General features: G+C 35.0%; 1 protein-coding gene across 1 annotated transcript in view; it reads right to left on the reverse strand.

The window, feature by feature from the left end:
• Nucleotides 1-179, reverse strand: part of LOC102472743 (keratin-associated protein 9-3) — a 5,876-nt gene extending 5,697 nt beyond the window's left edge. Inside the window, exon 1 of the mRNA XM_006155961.2 lies at nt 7-179. Within this exon, the coding sequence (XP_006156023.2) occupies nt 7-179 (173 nt within the window). The remainder of the gene's footprint in view (nt 1-6) is intronic.
• Between the last annotated feature and the right edge of the window lie 11,172 nt (nt 180-11,351).

Consider the following 11,351-nt stretch of genomic DNA (forward strand, 5'->3'; position numbering starts at 1 on the left):
TCCCACCCGCTCCCCCCATGGCCACCCCCAAACCCCCAGCCACTGCCACAGCTGGTTCCACAGCAGCTTGGCTGGCAGCAGCTGGTCTGGCAGCAGGTAGGCTGGCAGCAGCTGGAGCCACAGGTCCCGCCATTGGAGCAGATGGGAAACCCACAGAAGCTAGTGTTGCAGCAGGCCATGGTGCAGGAGGTAGGTTGAGAGGTGATTTGTTAAGAGATGTTTTCTGAGTTTTGACTGCACCTTTTGCATTTGGCCTTTTATATATTCCCTAGAGCTGCATATTTATCTAAAATTTAGCATCTTTCTTTGATGTCATTTCCCATCGGTTTCTGATTGGCTCATACCTGAGTTGTTTAGAAAGTTATAAATAGCATTTCAGTGGCCTTCTTAGGGCATTGTTCAATTAAGTATCATTATGTTTCTTATTTGCCCTCTGAACTAAGCGAGGCTCACTGTAGAAACCAATCACAGCAGTACCTCTTTATGCAAGTCACATGACAGACAGACTAGCCATCAGCCAAACATTCCGCTGGCTCACTCTGTCATACTTATCCTTCAATAACCTTTAGACAAAGTTTATCTACACTGAACATTTCTTCCTAAGTGCTCCTTCAGTCATGATCATGATTTAGTAAACAGTGTCTCCAGACTTGGAAGGACTAATGTAAGTGTCATAAAAACATGAACTGTCATCTGATTCATCAACATTAAACCAAGTAGGTCTTTCTGTGATTAGTTTGTGCAAGTTACAGGATTTTTGAAAGCTCCAAACTCGTATTCATGCCTTCAGTCATTAAGGTACGAATTACCAAGTGAAACCTTTAATGACTTTGACTTGTAGATTGTTTTCTGACTCTGTTAAGTAAAAAATCTGTACTTGTAATGAATACACGTTGTATCAAGTCAAATAGGACAGAGATATGTAAAGGAAAATTAATTTCCTTTTTTCCTCTGGAACACACAAACATCCCTTCCAAAACTGGTACTAAAGAAATAATCAGTATTAACAGTTTGAAATGTGTTATTTGACAACTCTACTCCTGCTTCTGTCAATATAAATCAGTGTATATATACAAATATACATTATGTTTCAGTGAAGTTCGGGTCTCCTGTACATATTTATATTAAAAAGTTTTCATGACAAAATATATATAACATGAAATTTGTGTTAACCAACTTAACCATTTATGCAATTGATGTTAACTGTGGTAGCCATTCCTAAATGGTCATGTTTCCATTATTGAAAATTATTTGCCACTCCATCACCCACTATTCTGGCAGCCTGAGTTCGCCCTGCCCCTTGGGAGACTTGATTCTGGTCTGGGCAGGCCTCCTCAAATGAGTCCACACTCAGAGCCTGAGAGTAACTTTGGAACTTTCAACACTCCATCGTCCACCACTCTGGTGGCCTGGGTTTGCCCAGCTTGCCAGGAGACTTGAGCCTGGTCTGAGCAGGCCTCATTGAGTGAGTCCACACTCGGAGCCTGGGGGTAACTTTGGAACTTTTGCCATTCCACCGCCCACCACTCTGAAGACTTGGGCTCACTGTGCCCACCAGGAGACTTGAGTCTGGTCTGGGAAGGACTCCTCTTATGACTTCAACCTCTGGGCCTGAGAGTAACTTTGAAACACCAGGACTTGATCCTCTTCACTAAGTTATACCTCCTTAGTTTTCTACCACCTCATCAAGAGATTCTTGGTATAGAAGCCAAGCACCTGAAGTTACCTTTAACTGTTCTGACCTGAGAGACACAGCTCTCCAATAGGAACACATTTGGCAACTAAGGGTGAAATTTCTTCCTCCAATACTACAAAATCTACTCCAATAAGTAGAAAAAAAGTTAATACTGCATCAGATGACCAAAACACAGCACAGATATCAAAGAAACATGAGAAAACAAGGGGGTAACTCTTCCTTAGGTGAGCGTAATAGCCCATCGCCAACAATGAATAGCATGGAAAAATACACAGAATTGTCAGAAAAAGAATTGTGAATATTCATAGAGACAAAAATCAATGAGTTGCAAGAGAAAACAGGCAATCGGTTCTAGCAAATGAGAAACTCATTTCAGGACATCAAAGAGAAATTTTATAAAGAAATAGGCACCCTAAGAAAGAATTAAATAAATCTTCTGGAAATGAAAAGTACAATAATACAATACAAGAAATTAAAATCTCCCTAGAAAGCATTAACAGTAGGTTGGACCATGTGAAAGAAAGAATTTGTGACTTTGAAGACAAAAGCTCAGGCATAGACTAAATCACCAAAAAGAATGACAAAATAACAAAAAAAAAAAATGAAGCCAACATACAGGAAATTCTAGACCATGAAACACACAAATATCCGCATGATGGGTAATCCAAAGGTGTAGAATATGCTAAAGGCATAAAAAACCTCTTTCATGAAATACTGCCTGAAAAATTTTCCAACTATAGAGAAATAGGGAGAAATTCAGACCCAAGAAATAAAAAAGACCCCAAATAGAATCAACACAAAAGGATCCTCACTCTGGCACATCATAGCCGTATTACTAAAAATTAAAGACGAAGACAATATTCTAAAAATGGCAAGGGAAACATGTCAAGTTACTTATAAAGTTTATCCCATTAGGCTAACATAAGAACTCTCATCTGAAATAATGCAGGCGAGGAAAAAATGGAAAGTTTTATTAAAAACATTAAAAGAAAAACAATTTCAAGTGAGAATATTATATCCAGCAAGATTATCCTTCAAATGAGAAGAACAAATAAATGTATTCTCAGATAAACAAAACTGGGAGAATTCACCAATACTAGACCAGCTCTGTAGGAAATACTGAGGGGAGTGTCATATCAAGATAACTAAAGAGAGACAAACAGAAACAGGAGAACAAAAAACAACTGAGAAAATGGCCAGCAAAATGACAGGGATAAGTCTACAAATATCAATAATAATGTTGAATGTTAATGGATTAAACTCACCCATTAAAAGACACAGATGGGTTGAATGGATAAAAACAAAACAAAGCAAAACAAAACAAAACAACCAGAAGCCATCTATATTCTGCTCACAAGAAACACACCTCACTGATAAAGACATACATAGATTGAAAGTGAAGGGCTGGGAAAATATATTCCATGCAAATGGAAACCAAAAATAAAAAAAAAAAAGGCTGGAATTGCAATACTGGTATCAGACGAAATAGATTTTAAGATGAAAGATATAAGAAGATGCAAAAAAGGACATTATATAGTACTAAAAGGACTTGTTCACTAAGAAAATATAATGCTTGTAAATATCTACACACCCAGCAATGAAGTATCAAAGAGGGACTATTAGATCTCAAGGGGGAGAAAGACTACAACACGGTAATTGTAGGGGACCTCAACAACCACTGTCTCTTCTGGACAGATCATCGAGACAGAAAATGAACAATGAGAAGATCTAAATGATACCATACATGAAATGGACTTAACAGACATCTACAGAGTATTTCACTCAACTACCACAAAATATACATTTTTCTTACCCCACTTGGAACATTTTTGAAGACTGATCACATGATAGGGCAAAATATCTACAAATTCAAATGTATAGAAACTGTATCCAGCATCTTTTCCAAACACAATGGAATTAAACTTTAAATCAACTACAGAAAGAGCTCTAAAAAATTTACGAACATATGGAAACTAAACAACCTACTCCTGAATGACTTTACAACTACAGCAGAAATTAAGACTGAAATAAAAATGTTCATAGAAACCAATGATAATGAAAACAATCTATTGGACACAGCAAAAGCAATTGTAAGAGGGAGTTCATAGAAATTAGTGCCCACAAGAAAAAGCAGAAAGGTGGCAAATAAACAATCTAACAACACAACTCAGGGAACTGGAAAAACAACACCACTACTGGGAAAAAAAAAAAAAAAGCTCAAAAATATTTCAGGAGAAAAAAAAATAACAAAGATTCAAGCAGAAATTAATAAAATAAAGAATGAAACAACTATACTCAAAAATATTTCAGGAGAAAAAAAATAACACATATTTAAGCATAAATTAATAAAATAAAGAATGAAACAACTATACAGAAAATAAACAAAACCAAAAGCTGTTTATCTGAGAAGATAAACAAAATTAACACACCGTTAGCTAGGTTAATCAAGAACAGAGAATGGAACCAGATAAATCAAATCCAGCAAGGAAACAGGTGATTTGTTTTGTTTTGTTTTGTTTTAAGTAGATTTTATTTTTTAGAACAGTTTAGGTTCACAACAAAATTGAGCTGAAAATAGAAAGAGTTCTCATAACCCCTGTCTGCCTATCTCTTCCCCACTATGAGTATCTCTTATCATTTGATGATATTATAATGGATACAACGGAAATACAAAATATCATCAGAGAATACTATGAGTGACTATATTCCAACAAACAAGGAAATATAGATGAGAGGGACAGATTTTTGGACATGCATAATTTACCAAGATTGAACCAACAAGAAATAGAAAGTCTGAATGTACCCATAACAAGCAATGAGATTGAATCAGTAGTAGATAGTCACCCAACAAAGAAGAGCCCAAGTCCCGATGCCTTTACATCTGAATTCTACAAAACTTTTAAAAAAGAACTAATCCCAATTCTCATTAAACTATTTCTAAAATTTCCAAAGGAAAGAAGCCTCCAGAATTTATTCTATGAAGTCTCCATCATCTCAATTCCAAAACCAGACAAGGACATGACAAAAAACAAAAATTTCAAGCCAATATATCTGATGAATACAGATGCAAAACTTTTCAACAAGATAATATCAAATCATATTTAACAACATATTAAAAAGATGATACAGGGACCAGCAGTTAGTGTAATGGCTATGTCGCTGGACTCCCATGTAGTCGACCGCGGTTCACGTCCCAGACTCTGTGGCTTAAAACTCACACTGGGTGCATGTGCGTGCATGCCCAAGATCCCGAGAGGAGAATGGAGGAGAAGGGATTGTGGTGTGGCCATCCCCCAAGGGGTGATTTCTCGCTTTCTGTCTCTCTGTCTCTCTCAGTCTGGCTGGTGACTGCATGCACCCTATAGCAAAAAAAAACTCTCCCCCCTCCGCCCCCCCCCAAAAAAAAGATGATACATCATGACCAAGTAGTCTTCACTCCAGGGATGCAAAGATGGTTCAATATATTCAAAACAATAAATGCAATATGTCACATTAACAAAAGATATGGTTCAATATATTCAAAACAATAAATGTAATATGTCACATTAACAAAAGAAAGATAAAATCATATGATCATATCAGTTGATGAAGAAAAAGCATTCAATAAAATACAACATTCCTTCATTGTAAAGACTCTCAGCAAAATTGGCATAGAAGGGACATTTATCAAAACAATAAAAACCATCTATGAAAAATCCATAGCTAACATGATACTGAATGGGGAAAAGCTGAAAGCTTTTCTATTAAAAACTGAAACAAGACAAGGATGCCCACTTTTTCTCCTCCTTTATAACAGTACTGAAAGTTCTAACCAATGAAATTAGACGTGAGACAAATAAAAGGCATCCAAATAGGAAAAAAAAAGTGAAATTATCTGTATTTGCAGATGATGTGATGCTATACATAGAAAATCCAAATGAGTCCACACACACACATACACACACACACACACACACAAAGTCCTGAAAGTAATAAATGAATATGACAAAGTGGCAGGATACAAAATCAGCATACAAAAACCTATAGCATTTTTATACAGCAACAGTGGAAAAACTGAGACACAGTTGAAGAAAGAAATCCTATTTACAATAGCCACTAAGCCCATAAGATATCTAGGAACAAGCCTTACCAAACACGTCAAAGATTTCTACCAGGAAAACTATGACACACTAGAGAAAGAAATAAAAAATGTGGAAAGACCAAAAACATGGAAAAACATCCCATGCTTCTGGATTGGAAAAATTAATATAATCAAGATGTCAATCCTACCCAGATTAACCTACAAATTTAATGCAATTCCAATCAAACTACAAGAGTTATCCTCACAAATATAAAAAAAATTATAAAATATGTCTGGAAACATAAAAGGCCTCATGTCACCAAAACAATACTGTGCAAGGGAAATAAAATAGGAGGCATCTCACTTACCGACCTCAAAACATATTACAAAGCTATGATAATTAAAACATGGTATTGGCGCACAAACAGACAAGTAGATCAATGAAACAAAATTGAGAACCCCAAATAAACCCCAAATCATGCAGCCAACTGATCCTTGACAAAGGGCACAAGACAATCCAGTGGGAAAAAGAAAATATCTTCAGCAAATGGTGCTGGGAGAACTGGACATCAACCTGCAGAAGAGTGAAATTGAACCTTAATCTCTCACCACTAACAAAAATTAACTCAAAATGAGTTGAGGATCTAAACATAAAGCCTCAAAGAATAAAAATACTGGTGGAAAACATAGAAAAAACTCTTGGTTACCTCGGGGTGGGCAAACACTTTTTTTTTTCTTTTTTTTGGAGAGGTTTTTTGTTATAGGGAGGGTGAGCTCACCAGAAAGACAGAGACAGAAAGACAGAAAGTGAGAAATCACCCCCCAGGGGGGATGGCCACATTGCAATCCCTTCTTCTCCATTCTCCTCTCGGGATCTTGGGTATGCACTCACACTTGCCTGGCGTGAGTTTAAGCCACCGGGTCTGGGACTCAAACTGCAGTCAACTACATGGGAGTCTAGTGACACAGCCATTACGCCAACATCTGGTCCCAGCAAAGACTTATTAAAGAAGACTCTCAAAGCACAGACAATAGTTCCAAAAATGGACAAATGGAACTATATTAGACTGAGAAGCTTCTGCACAACAAAAGAAACAATAATTAGAGTGAGGTGACAACCCTCAGAGTGGAGAATATATTTGCAAGCTATACCTTGGATAATGGACTGAAAATCAGAATATATAGGAAACTCAAGTAGAATACCCACAAAAAATAATCAATCCAATTAGAAGATGGTTACCCACAAAACATAATCAATCCAATTAGAAGATGGGAAAATGAGCTGAAAAGAAAACTCTTCGAAGAAGACATGCAAACAACCAAAAAGCATATGGAATGAGCTGAAAAGAAAACTCTTCAAAGAAGACATGCAAACAACCAAAAAGCATATGAAAACATGGTTTCTATCTTTTATCAAAATTACAATTAAATACCATTTAACCTCAGTCAGAATGGCTAAAATTTAAAAAAAAAATGAGTAATGGTGAGGCTGTGTTGACAAGGGAACTCTCCTACATTGTTGGTGAGAATGCAAATTAGTACAACCACTTTGGAGAATGATATATAGATTCCTCAGAAGCCATCGAATAGAACTACCATACAACCCAGTAATTCCACTCTTAGGTATTTTCCCAAAGGATAGAACAACCCTAAGTTGGAAAAACACTTGCACATCCATGTTTATTGCAGCATTATTTACAATTGCTAGGACATAGAATCAACACAAATGTCTAAAAAGAGATGAATGGATTGAAAAAATGTGGCACGTGTACTCTATGGAATACTACTCAGTCATAAAAAAAAAAGACCCTGACATTTGATACAAAGTGGATGAATATGGAAGGCTTTATGCTAAGCGAAGCAAGCCAGACTATGAAAGACAGATTTTTGTATGTCCCCACTCAGTGTATACCGATTGTTTGCACTCTATAGTAGAAACTGAAAGTTTGAAAGATATAATAGCAGGAAGGGCAACTGTAGACATCAGAGATAGGAAGTATAGTGGTAATACAGGGGTGGGTAATAGCGGGAAGAAAAAAAAAGTATGTTTAATTGGCAAAAAAATGAAAAGCTATTTGCTGATGATAATGTATATAGTAATGTCTTTGTCTTGACTGATATGCATGGTATTTGTGCTGGAAAAAGCAATGTTGTACACTATAAAGATATACTTGGTTAAATGTAAATTGAAATCAAATTTATAAAAAGAAAATTATTTGACCATATTCACACGTAGAAGAATGAAATTAGACCCTTATCTAACTCTATATACAGAAATAAACTCAAAATAAGTGGGACTTACATGTAGAAGCTGGACCTGTAAAACTATTAGAAAATAACAAGGGATAAGCTTCATGACATTGAGCTGGGTAACAGTGTTTTATTGTTTGTTTGTTTTGTTTTTAATTTTTATATGAACCACAAAACACAAGCGACAAAAGCAAAAGTAGGCAAATAAGATTACACAAAACATAAACACTTTTTTACAATCAATGATTCAATAAACAGAGTAAAGAGAACCTATGGAATAGGAGAAAATATTTACAAACCATGCATCTGCTAAAGGTTAATTAATATCCAGAATATATAAAGAACTCAAACAACTTAATAATAAGACAACAAATAGCTCAGTTAAAAAAATGGATAAAGAATCTAAATAAACATAAAGATGAAAGCTAAATTGGAAAGGATGTGAAGGAAAGGAAAACCTGGTAGAGAGCTGTGGGAAGGTAAATTAAAATTGTTATTGTGAAAAACAGAGTGAGGGTTCCTAAAACAAAAAGAAAATACAGAAACAAAAACAGAATTGCCATATGATTCAGCAGACCTACTACCAGACATATATCCAAAGGAAATTGAATCAGTATATTTAAGAGATATCTGTATGCTTGTGTTTATTGCAACATTATTTACAATAGTCAAGATATGAAATCACCCAAAGTGTCTATTAGAAGAATGAATAAAGAAAATGTGGTATATATACACACAATGGAATGCTATTTAGCCTTTTAACAGAAGAAAATCTTATCACACACTACAACATGGATGAACCTGGAGGACATTATGTTAAGTGAAACAAGCCAGGCATGAAAGAACAAATACTGCACAGTCTTAGTTATACATGGAATTTAAAGGAGCTGAAGTTATAGTAGTGGAATGTAGAATCGTGGTTTTCAGGGGCTTGAGGTGGGGGAGTAGGGGAGGTGTTGCCCAAAAGCTATAAAATTTCAGTTAGATGGGAGGAATAACTTCAAGAGATCTATTGTTGTAGTTACCAATATGACTATAGTAGTTAACATATTGGTAACTATATTTTTTAAAACTGCTTAAAGTCGATTTTGAGTATTCTCACCACAAAAACATATGTGGGGGTAATGTATATTCATTAACTTGATTTAGCTATTCCAAAAGGTATAGATATTTTGAAACAACATGTTATAAATGATAAATATATATAATTTTTATTTGCCAATTTAAGTAGATAAGAAAATTACTAAGTAAGTAGATAACTTGGCCATATATGTGGTGGTTTATTCCTGGGAATTTCTATTCTATTGGTGTATATATCTGTCTTTATATCAGTGCCACACTGTTAGGATTATCGTAGCTTTATAATAAATTTTGCGATCAGAAAGTGTGAGACCAAGTTTGTTCTTTTTTAAGATTGTTTTGACTATTTGGGATCCCTTCTGATTTCATGAGTTTTAAGATGAAGTTGGAAGGTTTAATTGCAAAGAGGGCAACTGAACATATTAGAAACAGTATTGGAGATGGTGGATAACGAGGAGGGAGAAAAGGAATTGGGGGGAAAACATTTAACAGAAACAAAAATAAAATGTTATCTAATGATGATAATGTACATGGTAATATCTATGACTTGACTGATATGCATGATATTCAAACTAGGAAAATCCATTTTGTATGCTGTAAAGACATACAGTGATTAAATATATATAGGGTCATCAGAAAAGTAGTGAAGTATTTTTCTGTGTTTTTAATGCAAAACTGTGTCATAACTTTCCAACAACCCAGTATATAAAACAGTTTTTTATTTCTTCAAAATATGCCATTGGATTTTGCTAGGGATTGCATTAAATATGTAGATTGTTCAAGGTAGTATTGATACTAGCATCTTATGTAATTTCTTTTAGCATCATTTTATAGTTTCTGGTATACCGGTTTTTTCCCTCATCAGTTAAATTTATTCCTAAGTACTTTACTCTTTTTGATGCTATTTTAACTGGAATTGTTTTCTTAAATTTATTTTCAAACAATTTATTGTTAGTGTACAAAAATGCAACTGATTTTTGCATGTGTAATTTGTACCCATAACTTCATTGAATTTGTATATTGGTTCTATTATAACATGTGTTTTTATGTGAGAAATATTTAGAGTTTTCTACATACAAGATTAAGTTGTCTGTGAGGAGAGATAATTCACTTTTTCTTTTCAACTTGATTGACCTATTTCTTTTTCTTGCCTAATTGCTGTAATTAGGACTTCCAGCACTATAATAAATAGAGGCAAAGTGGGCACATTTGTCTTGTTCCTAATTTTAGGTAAAAAGCTTTCAGCCATCATTGTTAATTATGATGTTGGCTTTTCATAGATGACTTTTACTATTTTGAGCTATTTCCCTTCTATTCCTAGTTTGTTGAGTGTTTTTTTTTTCTTTCTGAATGTTTTGTTTTTTAAATTATGAAAGGGTTATGAATTGTGTAAAGTACTTGCTCTGAATCAATTGAGATGACTGTGTTTTTCAGCCCCCTTCATTTTGCTAACATAGTAGTGAAGTGTATTGCATGGATTGATTTTTGAATGTTGATCCATCCTTGCAGTCCAGGTTAAAATTCCATTTTGTTGCTGAATTATGTTTGTTATTTTTTTCACAAAATTATTTATCAGATATATTGGTCTGTAGTTTTTGTTGGTTTGCTTTATAGTGTCTTTAGATTTGGTATCAAATTAATGCTGGCTTCATAGAATAAGTTTGGATATGTTCCCTCTTCAATTTTTTGAAAGAATTTGATGAGGATTCATTTTAGTTTTTCTTTAAATGTTCTATCGAATTCACCAATGAAGACATCTGGTCCTGAGCTATTCTTTATTGAGAAGTTTTTGATGATGAATTCAACCTTCTTGTTTAGATTTTTTTCACAGTACAGTTTTGATAGATTGTGTTTTTCTAGGACTTTATCCATTCCATCTAGCTTATCCAGTGTGTTTGTGTATTCTATACATAATGTGCATCGTTTTAAAAGTTACTATTTTAGGGAACCAGCAGTTAATGTAATGGCTATGTCGCTGGACTCCCACGTAGTCGACTGCGATTCACGTCCCGGACCTGGTGACTTAAAACTCACGCTGGGTGCGTGTGCATGGGTGCCCAAGATCCCGAGAGGAGAATGGAGGAGAAGGGATTGTGGCGCGACCATCCCCCCTGGGGGGTGATTTCTCGCTTTCTGTCTCTATGTGTCTCTCTGTCTGGAGAGTGCACACACCCTATAGCAAAAACTTCTCAAAAAAAAGTTACTATTTTATTTAATTCTATTTATAATCATAATTATTATTTTTAATTTGCTGTAGGGCATGGG

The sequence above is a fragment of the Tupaia chinensis genome, unplaced genomic scaffold, assembly GCF_000334495.1.
Source record: "Tupaia chinensis unplaced genomic scaffold, TupChi_1.0 Scaffold000477_1, whole genome shotgun sequence".
Lineage (NCBI taxonomy): Eukaryota > Metazoa > Chordata > Mammalia > Scandentia > Tupaiidae > Tupaia > Tupaia belangeri.